The 21,037-nt window shown below is 43.9% G+C and overlaps 1 protein-coding gene across 2 annotated transcripts in view; it reads right to left on the reverse strand.

Annotated features, from left to right (window-relative positions):
- LOC126175825 (juvenile hormone epoxide hydrolase 1-like) overlaps positions 1-21,037 on the reverse strand; it is a 507,162-nt gene that overhangs the window by 403,047 nt on the left and 83,078 nt on the right. For both annotated transcript variants that reach the window (XR_007535617.1, XM_049922821.1), the window contains exon 5: positions 8,387-8,621. Coding sequence is in view for 1 of the 2 variants with exons in the window: in XM_049922821.1 (XP_049778778.1) it covers positions 8,387-8,621 (235 nt within the window). In the remaining variant the exon portion in view is untranslated. The remainder of the gene's footprint in view (positions 1-8,386; positions 8,622-21,037) is intronic.

A 21,037-nucleotide genomic window follows, 5' to 3' on the forward strand; every position in this document is an offset into this window, starting at 1 on the left:
GGAAAAATTAATGGCTGTAGTCATCTCTTGCTTTCACAGCAAGGTCATGTTGGCCTTTCTTATAAGACCAGATTGGTCAGTTACACAGACTGCTGCACCTGCAACTACTGAAAAGCTGCTACGCCTCTTTAGGAATCACATGTTTGTCTGGCTTCTCCACAGATACCCCTGTGTTGTGGTTGCACCTATGCTACGGCTATGTGTATCCTAGAGACATGCAAGCCACCTCCTCTTGGCAAAGTGTAGAAACAAGCTAATAATTGTGTAAAACAAGGTGTGTAAAACATATATGTAAACACCAATAACCATCATGTCATAAGATAATAATGTATTCAGTTTTTTTCGTCTAACTGAACACTATAAGGTAAATTTTATACAGTCATAAGTGTATATATTAATAATAATAAGTTTATTGCAGCCAAATAGCCATGCAAAGTCAATGTACAGTAATAATAATAAGATAAATTAGAAATTTCACATATTCTGATTTGCAGAGTCACTTATTGTTCGTGTCCTTTTGGTACAGAGCTCTATATGGTAACGTTTGCAAATTTGGTGACACAGTTTACACCCACACGTTTCGTTTGGTTCAAATAAGGTGGTGGAAAACATGGTCTGCCAATCTGGTGATCACGTGTCTCATTTCGAAGTTTTCCATTGTCCATGTTCGGTCAATCATGGCACCTGTGCTGTAAAATTCTGGAGGTATGTTTTCCCTTTTTTTCTTCAATGTTTTAAGTAGACTTTCCAAGGCGCTGCTATTGGGTAGCGTCAGGATTGTCCGAAGGTCTTCAATGAGGAAGGGTTCCCTCGCCAGCAGGTGTACAAGTCTCGAGTGTTTTGGACACTCCTATTGATTTCTTTATATAGGTTGCCTTCACTCTTTCTAGTGTTGTTAGGTTGTTCACTGTAAGATGTGGTCCAATAATTTCTATGCCGCACTTCAGTATTGGGAAGATTTTGGCTCTGAATAGTGCCATTGCTGTCTCTAGGCTAAGGGATCTGATGTATTGTATTTCATGTATTGCCATTATTGCTTGCATTGCTTTCTCTGTTACATGTTTTGTGAAACATTTTGCAGTTGTTTGTATTGTGACCCCTAGGTACTTGTAGTCCGGTACAATCTTCAGTTGTCTCTCTCGTATGAAGATCTCAGCTGATGCAGGTGTTCTTCCCCCATTTCTGAGTACCATCATTTCTGTTTTCACCACATTTGTTTCGAAGCCGTGTTCGACACACCAAATTTCCATATCGTTCACCACTTCTTGTAACTTTGCAATATTCTTTGCACCTATTACAATATCGTCTTCATATACATATGAGACTACACCCTCCCTTTGGGGTATTCTTACAATTTCTTCCGTTGCAAGGATAAATAACAGAGGACTCTGTGGGTCTCCCTGTAGTACTCCGTTTGATTGGAGTATCGGCTCCGATAGGGAGAGATTGTCTGATATTCTTACTTCGTTCCATTGCAGTATTGCGCTTATAATTCGTGTCCAGATGTTTTTTCTCAGGGTTTCCTCTATTTTTTGGTCATTAATTTTCTGTTTATAAAGTCAAAGGCTTTTGTAAAATCTATGAATATTACATAGAACTTTTCTCTGTCTTCGAGGGCTTCCCATACGCTCCCATTCTGAATCCCATTTGGCTTTCGGGGAGGTGTTCGTCGATTATTTGCTTTATTCTTTCTGTTATTATTTTTGTGAACACTTTGAAAGGTAAGTTTCCTAGGACTATGCCTCTGTATTTGCTAGGGTCCTTGGGGTCTCCTTTCCCTTTATAAAGCACTTTTACTGTTGACTGTCTTCACTGTTCCGAAACGAAGGCTGTTTCTATACACTTGTTGTAGAGTATTGTCCACATTGGCGTTAGTATTTGGGCAGTGTCTTTCAGATATTCGCTATAAAGTCTGTCAGGGCCTGCAGCTTTTTTACTTTTGGTGCTGTTAATGGCATCTTTGATCTCTTCCGTGGTCAATGGTATCCAATCCACAGTTGTTTGCAGCATTGTATCCTCTCTGCCCTCCGGTCTCCCTCTTAGACCTTCCTTATTCAGTACGTTGTCGAAGTGCGTCTCCCATATTTACATGTCTATGTAATGTGTTTCCACTCGTTTTCTGGGGAGTAGCACAATATATGGGTCTTTTGAGGCTTCCTCCACTAGTTTCTTTCCTTCTTTTGCCCAGAATGATCTCTTCTTTTCCTTTAGAGTTTTCTTATAGATGTTTCATTTTTCGGCGTGATTCCTGAGGAGTATAGGGTTCTCTGGGCACTGTTTTAGTTGATGTAGGCTTCCTAGTACATCTTTTCTTAGACTGTAACACTCTCTGTCGAACCATTTTTTCGCTCTCTTTTTGTATCTGGGGTTGGCGGCTTGTCTTAGGAGTTCTCCTATCGCTTCTGTTGCTTCCTCTAGTCGCGAATTGTCTATTAACATTTAAATTTGTTTTATATGATCGGATTCTGCTTCCACTTTCCCGACGTCTATTGTTCTCGAGAGTGCTTCTTCCTCCTTTTCTTGCATTTTTCGCTATGCTCCTTGGATATTTATTTCCAGAGGGATATGTTTCCGAAGTGATGTGTGGTCTGAAGTCCAGAGAGGTGATATATTACCCCTGATTGGTCCCCTTATGAACGCAATGTCTATTGCACTTTTGCCGTTGTGGGAAATATATGTAGGTACATTGGGATTGTTTAACAGGACAAAGCCTTCTTCCTGCAACTTTTCCACTGTTACTTTTGCTTTGTAATTTTGTACATCCATTCTGCAATTTAAGTCTCCAGCAATAATTAGTGGTTTATTATGTTTACTCTAAGTGGATATATTAAAACAACTTATACAGCGCGTCCCACCTGACTGACACTTCGTACATTCCCAAAATGAAACAAAATGTGAAAATTGCAATTGGCCATGGATGCGTCTATGACAAGGGCTCACACAGTGGGCAGGAATGTATAAGTCATAAATGTCGAACGCAACTTTCAACACAAAGTTAGATTTTTTAAAACGGCGCATTTATGTTGTTTCTACAGAAATGAAAACTAGAGGTACAGTTAGCGTTGGGAGACTCATTTTCGCTGTTCTGGCCCTCATACGTTGTAGATATTAGACTTTAAAGGAAGGCAATGGTGCCGTGGCTTCTGACGTAATGAGCAGGGTAAGGGTTGCCTGCTGTGACGTGCACCCCACAGGCAGGGGTTCACACAATGGGCAGGAACAGGCAGATAATAAAAGTAAACAAACATCACTTCCAACACACAGTTTTGTTTATTTAAATGGCACACTTATGTTTTTTCCACCGAAATGGAAACTAGAGATATAGCTTAGTGATAATACGTCGTTCTCGTGTCCTAAAAACTATTATTAATGGTATATAGTCCACAGAAAATTCAGCTTTGTCACATGACATCCAGCATGGAAAACCCACTCATGAATGACTGGTAACGTCACCTCCCATGAACCTGCGTCACCTCAATAGATGTTCAAAGTGCCCACCGTTTGCAACAATACATCTGTGGAGACGGTGAACTAGCGAGCATTGCAAGGATTTTAGTGTTTCCACAGATATTGCAGCACTCGCAGCGGTAATACTCTGGCACCGTTGGGGGTTTTTGGGCACACACTCTTTTATTGCGACCCAGACAAAGAAGTCAACGGCGTCATGTCGAGGGACTGGGCTGGCCAGCTCACAGGACCTCTCCGTCACATCCTCCTATTTGGAAACACTGCATCTACAACTTCCCTGGAAACATATGTGTAGTGTGTGGGACATCCATCATGCTGGAACCACATTCTTAGATGCGTTTCCAGTCCCACAAGAAAGGGTAGAGTATCCTCCAGAAATGAGGCATATCGCCATCTGTGTAATGTTCCCTGATAAAAATAGGGACCTATAGTACAGGTACCAATGGTGTCATGCCAAACATTGACTCCCACTGTCGTTGATCTCAACCACGCGAAGCCAGTGGCGATTTTGCATGGACCAGTACCGCAGATTCTCGTGACTGAGGGTTGTGAATAAAGCTTCATCCGTAAACAACGTTTCACGTTGGAAGTGCAAAACGACAGAACTGGATGCCGAATTCAAAGTAATTTCTATACAGTATTTTATGGGGTGAGATATGATACGGGTGAAACGTATGCCTATTCAAAATTCTCCACACTCTACTGTGGCTTATTGGAGAAAAGCCTGCAATCTGTCGTATACTTACCTCAGGACTGTGCGCTACAACAACCAGAACAGCAATTTCGTTGTCATTGTTAGTCGCTGTGTTTACATGTTGACGCTTTCTGGCTGCCCGGCTGCCTGTTTCCTTTACTGTTACGCAGAAGATGGAAATGATACAACGTGGACGATGCTGTCGATTTGGGTAGCGTTCAGTATACCCTGTTACAGCTGTCTTTGGATTTCTGCGAAACTCGCCGTAAATTAACATCATATCTAGTTTTTCTTCGTTACTGCAGACCAGCATAGCGACTTCAAACGTCACAAACCGCACCAGAACAGGACAGCACCGTCCGAAACGTACATGTACTGCGTCTCAGTGTATTTTCCTGTTTGACATCGATAGCAGTACAGTAGGCCCGAGCAGGAGAAACTAGTAGTCTGAACAGTGTAGGTTGCCCTGCGCATTATGCCAAGAGGCGCCGCTGCCAACCTTTAAAGTCTAATATTTCACAGTGCATGAGGTTTACAACAGTGAAACAGTCTGTCATCTTTAACTGTACCTCTGGTTTTCATTTCTGTAGAAAAAATACACATATGCATTTAAAAAACCTAACTATGTGTTGAAATTGGTGTTCGTTGATCCTTATGGGTTATGCATTCCTGCCCATTGCGTGAGCTCTTCACATAGGTGCATTTCTGGCAATTTGCATTTTTCACATTTTGTGTCTTTTTGGAAATATGTGAGGTTTCAGAGCTGAGTGGGATTTCCTGTATACTGGGTGGTCAGAGACAGTCTGAAAAACCGGCCGGTGTGACCGAGCGGTTCTAGGCGCTTCAGTATGGAACCGCGCGACCTCTACGGTCGCAGGTTCGAATCCTGCCTCGGGTATGGACGTGGGTGATGTCCTTAGGTTAGTTAGGTTTAAGTAGTTCTAAGTTCTAGGGGACTGATGACCTCAGATGTTAAGTCCCATAGTGCTCAGAGCCATTTGAACCATTTTTGAACAGTCTGAAAAGCTTGTAAGGGTGTTGCAGAGTGTCCTGCTGACAAATAATTCTTAAGAAAAGAATTCGATACGTTAATTAGCGTTGAAGTTAGCCAATCGGGCCGTTGTGCGCAAAAAATCAAGCGATTCGCCAGTGACGGTGCTGCCAGGTGTGTTCTTCGTTTGGTTCCTAAAACCAAAAAAAGAGAGCGACAGAATATAAAATGTAAACTGGTAATGGCAAGGAAAGCGTTTCTGAAGAAGAGAAGTTTGCTAACAACGAATAGCTTTAAGTGGTAGGAAGTCTTCTGAAGGTATTTGTCTGGAGTGTAGCCATGTGTGAGAGTGAAAAATGGTTCAAATGGCTCTGAGCACTATGGCTCTTAACTTCTGAGGTCATCAGTCCTCTAGAACTTAGAACTACTTAAACCTGTCTAACCTAAGGACATCACACACATCCATGCCCGAGGCAGGATTCGAACCTGCGGTCGCAGCGGTCGCGCGGTTCCAGACTGCAGCGCCTAGAGCCGCTCGGCCACCCCGGCCGGCTTGTGTGGGAGTGAAACATAGCCGAAAAACAGTTTAGACAAGAATACAGGCGTTTGAAATATGGTGCTACAGAAGAATGTTAAAGATTAGATGGATTGATAGCGTAATGAGGAGGTACTGATCAAAACTGGGGAGAAGAGAAATTTGTGGCACAACTTGACTAGAAGAAGGGATCGGTAGGTAGGACACATTCTGAGACAGAAAGGGATCAGAAATTTAGTATTTGATGGAAGTGTAGGGGGTGGTGGTGGTGGTGGTGGGGGGGGGGGAGTGTAAATCGTAGAGGGAGACCAAGAGATGAATACAGTAAGCAGATTCAGAAGAAGGTGGACTGCAGCAGCTATTCGGAGATGAAGCGGCTTGCACAGGACAGAGCAGCATGGAGTGCTAGTCATCGGACTAAAGAGCGCCACAACAACAACAACATAGCACACTTGTCTTAATGTCAGAACAGTGAGATACTTAAGATCAACAAAAATTGTAATCAGCTCGTACGTACACTCCCATTTCAATTTCTATCCAACTTTCACAGATTTCATCGCCGGAGTTTCGTTTAATGTGTGATGATTAATACCTAAAGAGTTACTACTAGTTGTTAATCATTTGAACTTGACTGTAAGCTCAAGAGTCAATCTTTTTGTGCTGAACATATCATAAGCCAATTCTACTATTATTGCCTCTGAACTATGTGAAATCTACATAGCTCCGTAGTTAGCAAGAGCGCATAATAAGCACTTGAAAAGAGCCCCAGAACGTTTTCCACTGCCGTTCTGTATCGATAAAGAACAGAAATGGGCCAAGTAAAGGTGTTTGAAGAGAGCCATATTTGACGTTCCTCAGTTTTGAATTTTACATTATTCCTCTTGTGCTTCCCGTTAACTGGGCTCTGCATTTCCTGTTATGTACGCAGGACTCGACCCACATATGAGAGATGTGATCTATGTCACAAAACCGCAGCTTCCCTAAGAGAATTTCGTCCCCTGCAGAATCAAAGGCTCTGGCTAATCGGAATATACATCTCGTTTAGCTACAGAGACACGATCAGCAAAAACTAACATTTGTAGAGAAGTCTGTTCGGAACCAAACGTAGATTCCGTTAACACTTTAGTTTCTCGAAGTACCTTTGTTCTCTGTCATAAACTACACTTTCAAACGGTCTTAGGAAAAGGAATGAAGTGAGATCAGCCTTCTGTCAAAAGTCGTATGCTTACTTACAGCTGTCTTCGTGGACAAATAATACAGGGTGACACAGAAAAACGGGAACATTTCCACAATCCAATAAAACTAGAAGCCATGAAGGAAAGAAATTACATTCATAGCAATTGAAACCTTACAGCTTCGCCATTTACGAAACATTGATGGCATTTATCATTTTTTTTTTAAATTACGTCCTTTAGGTGGTGTCGTCCTGTACGAATACATTCGTGAAATCTGCTGTTGAGATTCCTCATTGACCGCTGCAACATCTCAGCTGGGATACTGTGAATTGCATCCCGAATTCTCTGTTTTAACTCATCCAGGGTTCTTCGTCGAGTCATGTAGACTTTGCTCTTGAGGTAGCCCCACAAGAAATAATCACAAACGGATAAATCTGGCGATCTAGCGGGCCAGGGAATCTTACCGAATCGTGAGATCACACGTTTGCCAAACAATTGTCACACATATGCCATTGATTGCCGTACAGTGTATGATGTTGCTCCATCCTGTTGAAACCAGGCTTCTTCAACGTTTGGAAAGTTGTTCAATGCAGGTGTAACGAAGTTCTTAACATCTGCACGTAACGATCGGCGTTGACAGTTATTGTGTTTCTCTGTCCATTTGCGAAAAAATACGGTCCGATAATCCCATGTGATGAAACACCACATCATACTGTCATTTTACTAGCGTGTAAAGGGCGCTCATGAACGTCATTAGGATTTGTGTTTGCCCAGTAACGGTAATTCGGTTTATTCACATAAAATGTGGGGTGAATATGTGCCTCATCTGACATCCACAACTTGTTTAGGAATTCACCACCATTGTCTATTTTTGTTATCAATTGTTGATAGAATCCTAATCGTAACCGGTAATTGTTGTCCTTCAACTGTTGCATCATCTGTAGTTTGTATTGACGAAATTTTAAATGAAGATGCAGAATTCTGCCAACAGTCTCCCGGGACATTCCAACTACTGCTGCTTGCTTACGAATTGAACGCCGTGGGTTCCGTAAGACAGAATCGCGTAGAACATCAATGTTCGCTGCAGAACGCACACTTCTTGGTCGTCTTGTTGGTTTCTTCTTGATGACAAATCTAATCCCTTCAAAGTTTTTAATCCAACATTTTATGGAGTGTTTGGACGGAACGGCGTCATGACGTCTAAAATTATAAAAACGTAGAAACTCCCTCTGCGCCGCTACCAAACTATCACTGTTTTTATAAAACATTCGTATGGCTAACGCACGCTGTTGTGCGTTCCTCTGACCCATGATTACTGAAATGGCGGATTGTTTACTCGCTAACTGTTACGAACCCGCAGTGCCTGTCCATGGCTGCCACTACTCATTTCAAACATTCCCGTTATTCTGTGTCACCCTGTATTTGGGAAATCGTAGGTTAGAGTTTGGGTGCGTACAGGCACAACACAGACGAATGATTTCCTGCTTTAAGGTACTTCACGAAAAGATATTAGCGATACTCACACTCTCTTTCGGCCGACTCTTGCTGCTTTCCCATAGAATTCAGAGTACAATCTTACTGCGGTGTTAATTGAGTTGGTGACCCAGTAGATCATGACATTATCCAGTAGGTCCGTCAGGTCGTACTTCTTCGTCAGACCCCCATCGGGTAGAGTCTTCCAAGACGGGTCTGTCCAGGTGGAGAATTTCTCCAGGATGTAGGCGGCCAGGCCAACAGGCGTAGTCTGCAGTACAATCCCTGGGGACACCACGAATTTTGAGTGGGCAGTAAAATATGGAAGTAAAAATTTTCAAAAAAGCAACTTTTGAAGCAGACAAAGCACGGACATGGTTTTCAGATGCAGAGGAGAAATTGAAGGACAGGATAACGAGAGCAGTGGAAAATCAAAGTAGAGCAAATAAGTAAAGAAAGTGAAATTAAAGAAAAAAGAAAACAAGGACAGAAAGCCAAATAATAAATGAATGCAAATACCTTGACAGGTAAAGGAAATTTACATACTGTAATTATCAGGGTAATAGAGATCCTATATTACTGGCTATCAGCAACAGTTACTGCAATATATTCAGAAAAGTAGTTTCACGGTACATAAATATGCACATCACGACGTATCTTAGAAACGCCAACAATATAATTAAAATTATGTGGAACGGATCGAAATGACAGGCAGAAAACCCAACCATTGCACAACATACTACAGCAATGAAGCCGAATGACTATAATGCGACTGATAATTCACATATTGCAAGTATGTTTAATATTCCTTTTTCCTACATTTGTTGGCAGAAACAGAATCAAATTGTTCATTTGAGGAAGCAGACTGATACGATAAAGACAATCCAAATTTTCAGTAACTAGAATTAGGACCAATGTCTTCGAAATATTAATAACGTTTACTGAATATTCCGTTGGTGCTTGGAGCAACATAGATATATCAAAAATTGAAATACACATTATTGGTGTTCCACAATAATATATAGTTTATAGTTCGATGTGATACAGCTTTCGGCTTTCTAGGCCATCCTCAGACAACGTAGGACTAAACAGATGTACCACATAACATCAGTGAAAGTTTATAGCCGTAAAAAGATTGTTTTTCCGTTGATATGTGACCTTTTACGACTATGTATTATAAGACGAACACAGACATGTTGAAACCAGGGGGAAAATGCTCCTATCGGAGCACAATAAGGCGAATATGTTGCTGTTTAAAAGATACTCACTGAAAAGTTGGGTACCAGCTGCCTCATTCTACTTTCGTCAGCACCTTTAAAAATTTTACCAAAAATGTTGGGATGCGAACATACTCGCCTTCTTTTTAACATGCAGCTCGCTTCTCACTCCCACAAGCACTACTCACTGTAACTCATCACTAATACATCGCGTAAGCCTCTCGTACTCATCTACTCCCACTTACCCATTCTCATTCACTCGTTCAATCCAACTCATTGTCATTCTATCATTGTTCAAAAACGGATCAAATGGCTCTGAGCAGTATGGGACTTAACTTCTGAGGTCATCAGTCCCCTAGAACAGATCTACTTAAACCTAACTAACCTAAGGACATCACACACATCCATGCCCGAGACAGGATTCGAACCTGCAACCGAGGCGGTCGCGCGGTTCCAGACTGTAGCGCCTAGAAACCGCTCTGCCACCCCGTCCGGCGATAGCACGGACTTAACTTCTACAATTATCAGCAGCAGCGCTCCGTCTTCAGGCCAGAAGTGGCCCATCGGGACCATCCGACCGCCGTGTCATCCTCAGCTGAGGATGCGGACAGCAGGGGCTTGTGGTCAGCACACCCCTCTCCCAGTTAGTATGATGGTTTTCTGTGACCGGATCCGCTACTATTCGGTCGAGTAGCTCCTCAATTGGCATCACGAGGCTGAGTGCACCCCGGAAAATGGCAACCGCTCGGCCACTCCGGCCGGCTATCCTTGTGTTTAAGTAACTGTCACTGTCTCCTATGTCAGAGTCACAATCTCCTACGCTCTGCCGCACTACTACTGTCTCCTCTATCTGCCGCTGTCTCCCTCTTGCATTATCTTACTGTTGCTACCTCATTCATTCCTTCCCACCGCTGCTGTATCTTCTAACTCTGACTATCGCCTTCCTCCTCGTTGCTGTTGTCATAGACTGTTTCTCATTATCACTGGCTCTCACTCACTTCCAATTTCTCCTTCTCTTTAATCATCTCCCATTGACACTGTCTTTTTTTACTCTTTTCCTCGTACTGTTTTGTCACTGTCAGCTATATTCCACTGTCGCTGTTCCCCTTTCTTTCTCTCACACTATCATTGTCAACTTCGCTCTTTCTATATAGCAATTACTGTCAACTATCTTCCAGTATTTATGACTTTTCTGTTTCTTTACCTCTGCGACTGTGTCCGTCTCAGCATAAAAAGGCGCGAATATGTTCGCATGCCAAAATTTTTTGGAAAATTTTTAAAGCTGCTGAGGAAGGAAGAATGAGGCAGCTGGTATCATACTTTTAAGTCAGAGGCTTTCAGTTAAGAGGAGCATATTTTCCTTTTATGTCCTCCGATAGGAGCATTTTTCCGCTGGTTCCCTCCTTTTCCCTGCCACGGTAGGGCATGTCGCTCATATTAGAAGAACATCAGCGGTCAGTAAAATTTAGATTGTTTACTTACGTGAAATTGGAACAACGCAAAAATAATTTTACACCACAGACCGTATATTACATGCACGAAAATTTTACTTGTACTTCAATACTGTAACATGGGTTGCGAGGGGCCGTGGCTAGCAGTGTATTTAACACTAAATTCTTCTAGAATCTTCATATGTAAATGATGCTCTAAGCCCCTCCCCCCCCCCCCCCCTATTCTAACTCCGACTTTTGCTGTTGCACATGGATTAAGAAGGAACGCGAACTGACTGTAATCGACCCTGCAAGTGGAGTAGAAAAGAGTTTGGCATCTGCAATAATTTAATTTCATAGACATTAATTAAATAAAGGAAAGTTTCAGTAACGCAGTGAGAAATGAAATGGTTGCTCTACCGGTTAACAGAATGAAAGCTCTGTCCAAAATATCAATTTTATTTATTATGACTAAACTCAAAATCATAAACAAAACACATGAAAAATTTACAATACATCAAATTGGATCAAATTGGATACTCAAATAAATGCTGTGAAGGTGAAGTTGTCCATAAACTAGATTGTGACATTTATGACGAAGTGGTATGTGGAGCCAATCCCTTGCAGCTCAGATCTTAAGAGAAACACCCAGCCAACCCAACATTAATTGCTGCTACAGTAGTGAGAACTCAGACAATGAACATCAAGACAGAACCACGTAAGAAAAGACGGGAACAGGCGCGCACTGCTGAGCTCTGATTATCACAGAGCAAATTCTCTAATCTGCCGATGCTGCGGACATACATTACCAAGCTGTCTTCTTAACTGCAAGGACACGATCTGGCGTACCGGAAGCGATGGCTAGTTGCTTCTACGTCCCGTCGTGGTGTTGATGACGTTGCGAGTATAGCCCAAAACAAATTATCCTGGTCTGGTTGTTCCAGAGTAAAGACTTCCTATCAATACAAATGCGCCTCTGAGGGCGACGAAGAAGGCTCACAACACAATCACTGCCGGTACAGTGATTGATTTTAACAAGCGAAGTCACACAGTAACTCCGATACAGTCAACTTTAGCCAAAACTGCTCAAGACAGACAACATATGCCCCTTGTACGCAGAACGCTCAATTGCCAACTGTACTCGGAAAGTTACGTTGAAGTCGAAACTTCAGCAACTTCGTTAAACAGTTACAATCAAATAAAAGTATATTAGACAGCCAACGGAAGGCAGGCGGTCCAGAGCAGCGAGAGCTCAGTCTCGTAACCTACCCCGACTGAAAGGCGAGAGCCGACTCCCCTCAAGAGCACCCGTACAAACAAAACACAGAACATTCCCGCCCCCACGACAGTGGCCATGGTTAAACGTTCCAATCAGCAACTCACAAACCGGCGGAAAATTCCACTCTATTGCCGAAGCACTACCTTTCCATCAATGGAGATTCTTGGCGCCAATTCTGCGCCGATTTTGCTACGTCACGGAGCTATGCGCTGAACAAGCCAATCACAGTTACGATTTTGCAGAAAACGCGGGAATTTGCCCGCCAAGACTGCCTGGGAACACAAGTCATTCCCACGCCTCGCTGGTAGCCCGCCAGAAACGGTTTTCACTACGTTTCTGCGAAGTAACGGAATCTCTAGCCCAGCTGCCCCTTCCGGCCCATCTGGGCGTATCGCTCCCGCTCTTATGACAATGTCGGCTCTTATGACAATGTCGGCTAAACCCTTTCAAGATCAGCAGAGCCCGCCTGTCACCGGACTACCCGGGTGACGAGAGACGCTGTGTGCGAAGTCCGTGTGGGAAGGAATAGCAACTTTTTACCGCATGCAATCAGAGAGGAAAATCGAATTACTCAGAGTAAGATAGAAATATGAGAGGCGGGCTCATGCCAGCTCTCAGGATTTCTCGGAATCCTTGTGATAATAACAGATACTTTCCAGCATATTTCTCCATGCTATGTCATTTTATAAGCTGCGTTTTCGCCTCACACCGTATTTTACGTCCATATTTTACGTGTACAAGTAGGATACCTTTTAGCCTATGTATTTCGGAAACCGAGTGGTTATAATTAAAGTGAAGTTGCTCATAGAGTTACAGTGTGGGCTGTAACTATCATATGGCAACGAAACTTCGTAGACATTCTAACGCATTAATGCGGAATCGATTTACGTCGGAAAAAACAATAGTTCTAGTTGTGGCCACCAGGTGCAAATTTGGCTCTGCAAATGCAAGAAAGACGTATAGAAATGTTTCCCTATGTAATAGATTTGGAACGGGACGCGGGCAGAAAAGGTCAAACAATTGAGAAAGACATAATGTTGTTTTTTTATTAACCACTGCTTACAAAATTTGTTCAAAACGAACACCGAAGACTTCGGCGACATGCAATCGTGAAACGAAGTGATCTACAATTGCTCGCGGCAGTTCCAGTGGAATCTGAGCAATGTGTTCCTTTATGCTGGCCTTTGGATCAGGTAAAGACCGAACGTGACACTTGTAAATGTATTCTTCTACGAATTCCCAGAGCCAAAATTCATACCGATTCAGACCAGGTGATCTACCAGGCCATGCCAACCTCAGCATAAAACACGTTCGTTGAAGGTTGCATTAAGCAAATCCTTCATGGTACGAGCGACTTGAGGTGTTGCCCCATCTTGCATGAAATGAATGGTGTCCACACAGTTGCACTCTTCCAAAGCAGGAATCACTTGCTGTCCAAGAAGGTGTCGATAACTTGCAGACATCAAGGTACACCTGACAGACTGTCTGGGTGTATTCTGTTCAAAGAAGAACGGGCTAGAATAAAGGTGCTTGTGAATCCACGCCACACAGCCACGTGTGGCGAGTGCAATGGCTCTTCGTGCAAAACACGCGGTTTAACAGTACCCCAAATTCGCTAGTTCTGTGCGTTCATTGCGTCCCGTAGTGTAAAATGCGTTCCGTTAGACCACCGGATATTGCCTGACCACATTTCATCAACTTCGAACCCTGCCAGAAACCCAAGAGCAAGTTCAGAACGTTGCTGCGGATGATGAGGTTTCATTTGCTGCACCGTCTGGATCTTGTTGGTGGTTGATTGATTTGGGTGCGTGGGTGGGGCGGGGGGGGGGGGGTAGGGGACTAAGCCCTTTAAAAGCAACCATTCCGGCATTTGCCTGAAGCGATTTAGGGAAATCACGGGAAACCAAATCAGGATGGCCGGACACGGGTTCGAACCGTCGTCCTCCCGAATGCGACTGCAGTGTGCTAGCCACTGCGCCATCTCACTCTGTCCTGGATCTTGTCCGTGTATCAGTGTAAAATAGACTGCAAACCTTTCTGTACTGCTGACCATGGAATGTACAATTCTCGTGACACTGCACAAGCATCAGCACTATCCCGGGCACGCGCTGCGTGGACAGTTACATCAATCACCGGGATGCCTTTCTCTTCCAGGCGCCACACCAAGCTAACCCCTATTTTCGAATTTCATTATAATCTTCTTTAAACAATTTAATGCCATCGGCCCTCTTCTCAGACTTTTCAGTCGGCGGTATTCTCTCAGTGCAGCACTGTAATTGCATCCGTTCACATAAAACAGTTTCACACGGGTTCTCTTCTCGATAACCATACTGCTCACTCATGTTATGGCTTGTCAAATGGCAGCGTAGGTGTCATACCGTCATACAAACAACGTTCAGTGCCAGCTCTGCACCTGGTGACCGCAAGTGGAACTAATGCTTTTTTTTAGCGTAAATTGGTACCGCGTTAACGCATTATCATATGTACCAAGTTTCGCTGGCACACGATAATTATAGCCCACACTGGACCTCCGTAAGTAGAAGCGCTTTAATTATAACCACACGGTATTTGATGAATAAAGAGTGAGTCAGGATTCTGTGATTGGTGTTTATTCATAGCTGGAATTTCAGGTAATGTTAATTTTCTGGCTTCATTTGCTCTATGGGGAACACATGCCAGGTTAGCCGAGAGCACTAATGCGCTGTTTCCTGGACTCAGGTAGGCTCGCTGGCCCTTAAGAGAACCCGCCCGGCGAATTAACGACGAGGGCCGGTGTGTGGGCCAGCCTGGATGTGATTTTTAGGCGGTTTTCCACAGCCCACTAGGTGAATACCGGGCTGGTCCCCATGTTCAGCCTGACTTACACGAATTGCAGACATCTGACAACGTTTGCACTATTTCCTAACTTACACTATACACAGACAGCTAGGGTACACTAACTCCATCCCAGGGGGTACAGATCGGCGGCAACAAGGGAATCCGGCCACCCTCCAACACTAACGTCGCCAAACCCATAATAACAAGGCCGAGCCCGCGTTGAAGTGGGACAAAGGCCCAAAGCAAGTGATAAAATGATGATCTGCTCTATGGATATCATCACATTTAATCCAGAACAGTACAGAACTGTGATTCATCATTGAATACAATATGACACTACTTCTCAACAGACTCTACTTACCAGTCACGTAACCACAAAGTGGTCTGTGTTGTGGCGTTAACCCCAGTCTATGCATGTGACGGTACTGCCACAATCCGACTTCTGCTAGTCTTCAAACCATGGTGGTAGATGACAACGAATGTTGGAAGGAATCCATTACTTGCACAGACGTGGTGGGGTTACGACGTGCTTGCTGCACAATACGGCGATTCTCCGTTGTAGTGGTGAGACGTGGCCGACTCCTTCCAAAATGCCTGGTGCAGATAACACTGTCCCACACGATAACACGGCATCTTCGTGTCCTTCAGGGGCATCATATTACACTTGACGCTGTCCACGGTTCTTCTACACCCTACCAGGCCTGTTAACAACACCGAACGCGGACAGCACTAGTGCAGAATGAAATTTTCGCTCTGCAACGGAGTGTGCGCTGATTTGAAACTTCCTGGTAGATGAAAACTATGTGGCGGATCGAGACCCGGCCTCGGGACCTCTGCCTTTCGCAGGAAAGTGCTCTATCGCCTGAGGTACCCAAGCACGACTCACGACCCATCCTCACAGCTTTGATTCTGCCAGTAACTCGTCTCCTACCTTTCATACTTCACAGAAGCTCTCCTGCGAACCTTGTAGAACTAGCACTCTTGGAAGAAAGGATTTGCAGGAGAGCATTGCCTGCGAAAAGCAAAGGTCCCGAGTCCGAGTCTCGGTGCGGCATAGAGTTTTAATTTGCCAGGAAGTTTCACTAATGCATTCTGATGACTGTTGTACATGTCACAAAGAGTTTTCGAAACTTAAATCACTTACATATCGACCGATGGTGTGTTCGTGTACGTAGTTACACTGACATCCGACCACCTCTTCTTGGTGTTTATTTTTTTTTTTTTGTCAATCATTGTATATCCAGACAGTAATATCTACTTCCGAAATCTCTGTCTTACTATTATATAATCAATCTGAAGCTTTCCGTTGTTCCAGGTCTCTTACATGTATAAAACCTTCTGTCATGGTTCTGGAATCAAGTGTTAGGGATGATTAAATCATGCTCTGTGCAAAATTCTACCACGTGGCTTCCTCTTTCGTTTCTTTTACCCAGTCCACATTTATGTATTCTGTTTCCTTCTCTTCCTTTTACTACTATCGAATTCCAGTCCCACATCACAATTAAATTTCCTCTCTCTTTACTAATTGAATAGTTTCTTTTATCTGATAAGAAAGTTTTACAGTCTCTTCATCTGCGAAGCTGGTTGGCATATAAACTTGTACTACTGTGTACTACTGGGATATATGTGGACTTTCTGTCTATCTTGGCTACGATAATGTATTCACTATCCTATTCATAGTAGCTTACCCGCGTTCTTATTTTATTGTTCACTGCCGCGCGGAGTGGCCGCGCGGTTAGAGGCGCCATGTCACGGATTGCGCGGCCGCTCCCGCTGGAGGTTCGAATCCTCCCTCTGGCATGGGTGTGAGTATTGTTCTTAACATAAGTTAGTTTAAGCAGTGTGTAAGTCTAGGGACCGATGACCTCAACAGTTTGGTCCCTTAGGAATTCACACACGCATCTTGTTCATTATTAAATCTACACCTGCATTACCCTTCCTTGACTTTGTGTTTACAAGCCTGTATTCGCTTGACCGGAAGTCCTGTTCCTCCTGCCACCGAACTTCACTAATTCCCACTATATCTATCTTCAGCCTGTTCATTTCCCTTGTGAAATTTCCTAACCTACGTGTCCGATTAAGGGATCTAACATTCCATGCTCCGATTGTTTTTCCTGATGACGACATTCTTCTGAGTAGTCCCCGCCTAGGGATCCGAATGGGGGACTATTTTTCATTCGGAACATTATACTCAAGAGGACGCCGTCATCATTTAACCATCGGTAGAGCTACAGGTCCTCGGAAAAAATTACGGTTGTAGTTTCCCCTCGCTTTCAGTCGTTCGCAGTACCAGTACTGCATGACCGTTTTGGTTGATGTTACAAGGCCAGAACAGTCAATGAAGCAGACTGTTGGTCCTGTAGCTATTGAAAAGGCTGCTTCCCCTCTTCAGGAACCACACGTCTGGCCTCTCAACCGACTCCCCTCCGTTGTGGTAGCACCTACGATATCGCTGAGGCACGCAATTCACCCGACCGACAGCAAGGTCCATAATTCACATGGGGGAGGGGGGGTGGGGGGAGAAGAGCGTGGAACAAATATAGGTACACATTGGTAATGGTGACTCGATTAAATGCCAGTAAATACACTGTCTGACAAATTTCCTACACTTACTCACCATCGGTGGGCGTGACAGGTAGAACACACACAGAGTGCATTAGCGGTGTTCGTGTTTAGCGTTTTTACGAGGCGTAATGGGGTATATAATGCGCGTGAACAGCGTCGGATGTAGACTGATCACTATGAAGGACACAGAGAAGGCACATGACACAGCGTCATAAGCACCTAACGGTATTAGAAAGGGACCTCATTGTGGTTCTCTGTTTGCCCAGCTGGATGAATCATGCAGTTTCAAGGTTTGTGTGGCGCTCAGAGTTGGATTGCACGGGATGAGGGCAGACATACTAGTCGTCAAGGTTCCGGTCCATGACACCTCACCTCCACAAGGAAGGATCGCCATATGTGCGCCAAACACAACGTAGCCCCACTACATCTACTCCTGCCTTTCCAGGACAATAAGTGGACTGTCTGCAACACTATGTGTCACCCCGGACCATAGACCAGAGTCCTGCAGCTGAAAGAATAGGAAATTACCGTCCCACACGTAGGCTGCCATTAACACCACACTGCAAGCGATTGTGGACAGCTAATAACCGGTGTCGAGTTCAGCGATGAATCGAGATTCTGCACCGCCCTGGTTGTCTGTCGCCAGCGAATACGGTGGAAAACTAGGCTGAGGACCCATTCTTCCAATGTTTCGGGAAGGGACAGCGGTGGCGTAATCATGTGGAGAGCCGTCCGGTATGACTTCAGGTCATGGCTGGTACCGATTGGTAACTGTAGCGGCATGGACATCCTGCGATCTCAGGTGTTACCGGTACCTCCCATGTGCCAATATCGTGGTGTCACTTGTCAACTGGACAGTGCTTGTACATACACGACACGTTTTTCTTTGAACAGTCTGCATGATATTGGGGTACTCCGGCGGCCAGCAAGATGTCCATGTCTGTCCAGGTGTGAGGCTTGCTCGGTCACCTAACCGAGCGAGGTGGCGAAGTGGTTAGGACACTGGACTCGCATTCGGGAGGACGACGCTTCCAACCCACATCCGGCCATCCTAATTTAGGTTTTACGTGATTTGGCTAAAGCACGTCAGGAAAATGTCAAGATGCTTCCTTTGAATGGGCACGACCGATTTCCTTCCCCATGCTTCCCTAATCCGATTAGACCGATGGCCTCGCTGTTTGGTCCCCTCCCCCAAATCAAACAATCAACCAACCGGACTTCTCCGTTCCAGTGCTTCATCGAGGATATCGAGGATCCGTTACAGTAGTTGTGGATCAGCGTGTCTCAGGAGAGAGTACAACGGCTTCATGTCGCCCTTCCCAACCGAGTCAGTGCATACATCCAGGTCAGAGAGGGTTCGACGTTGTACTGATAAGTGAGCTCATACTGCCAAATTCTTCGTAATTTGGCTGGATATTGTAATCACTTTAAGAACGTCACATACTTTTTCAACCCGTGAAGTTCCATTTCGTCACAACCTCTTCTTTTGGGTTCTTGACTTTTTCTTGTTGGGTAGTGCAAATTATGTAGACCTCAGTGTGAGAACTTCGAGAAAGGGAAAACGAATCGCCAAAGTCAACTGCGGTGGCAGAGGCGCTGTCGACTGCTGTTGATGGTATGAGTGAATACAAGGACTACTAGTCAGTTCAAAAGTGGACAACAAAAATATCCGGTGAAACTGTACCATCCATCCGCATGGAATACTAATTGTGATATAATTAAGTGAATCGAGCAGTATACTAGCGGTTATTCGAACTCATTTCATCATGATGGAACGACATTGCGCAGAACTGTTAATCAAAATGTGAGAGAAAGAGTATCAGTACAAAGGTGGACCATCCAGACCACTTATCTAGTTCGTACCTCCAAATATACTCTCATTCCTGTCATTTGTAATTGAATCTCTGCACGAACATACGCAGGCACTTGGTAGCAGCACATTTAAAATTCGTGCGAATGCCTGAGACAGAGCTCGAACCCGCTGCTTCCGATATACAAATTCAACACTATGACGATACCATGAAGACTGTCTAGGAGTTAGCTGTGTGCCGTTTGTAAATTGTGTGCAGTAGCGTTACAATTACACTGATGGCCAAGGGGTACCTGGCATTGAGAAACGACTAAATTTGCTACAATTTAGCAAGACTCTGAGTCCCGATGGCGTCTCTATTAGATTCTATGAAGAACCTACGGCTGAACTGCCACCTATTTTAATTGTGTGTCGTAGATCCCCTAAACAAAAAACCGTGCCCATTAGTTGGAAAGAAGCAGAGATCACACCTGTCTTCAAGAAGACTAACAGAAATGATTCACAAAACTACCGTCCAGTCTCAATAACATCCATCTCTTGTAGAATCCAAGAACATTGGTCATGCGAAAAAAACTTGCATTTTTCTCACATGGCGTCCTGAAAACAATGGATCATAGAAATCAGGCGATTGCATTAATTCTTGATTTCGAAAATCGTCAGTCTTTAACAACAAAAGGACAATCCTACAGGGTATAAAACGCAATCTGTGACTGGATTGAGGATTTATTGGTAGGGAGTACGCATCACGTTGTCTCAGATGGACAGTCATCGGCTTATGTACAATTAACTTTATGTGTGCCTTTCATGTTGTATATTAATGAACAGGCACACAGCATTAATAGTAGACCCAGACATTTTACTGATGATCCAGTCATCTATGGCGGTGGCCTGTTTGAAAAAAGCTGCACAAATATTCAATATGATCTTGATAAGTAATCGAATTGGTGCAACAATTTGCAGCTTGTTATATATCTGTACAGAAATGCAAACTTGTGCATTTCACAAAGAAAACTTAGTATCCTGTAAGTAGATTACCTATGACACCCATTTAGAATCAGTCAACGCACGTATGTGGGTTGAACAATTTGTGGGGGACATAAAATGGAATGGTCACGCACGGTCAATCGTAGGTAAGGCAAGTGGCAGACTTCGGTTCATTGGTAGGACACTAGGAAAATACAGTCATTCAGCAAACGAAAATGGTTACAAGTCACTCACTTATGCGTCCATATTACATTTTTGGTCATGTGGCTGGGACCGATATGGGATATTATACAAAGAAGGGGCCACAAATGGTCACAGGTTTGTTTCACTCACGGGACAGCGGCACGCAAATGTTGAAAAACTTGAATCGGCTAATTCTTGAAGACAGGCGGCAATTATGCCTCGAAGGCCAATTTACAATATTCAAGAATGAGTGTTAAATGAAGAACCTAGAGGTACCCTTCAACTCAACGTATCACTCTCGTAGCGACCATAAAGACAAAAATAGACTAATTTCAACTTTCTCAGGGGCATTCATTCTTCCATCGCTCCATGCGCGATTGGTACAGAAAGGGATCTTAATATGTGGGAAGTAGCAC

This window comes from Schistocerca cancellata, chromosome 3 (genome assembly GCF_023864275.1).
Source record: "Schistocerca cancellata isolate TAMUIC-IGC-003103 chromosome 3, iqSchCanc2.1, whole genome shotgun sequence".
Taxonomy (NCBI): Eukaryota; Metazoa; Arthropoda; class Insecta; order Orthoptera; family Acrididae; genus Schistocerca; species Schistocerca cancellata.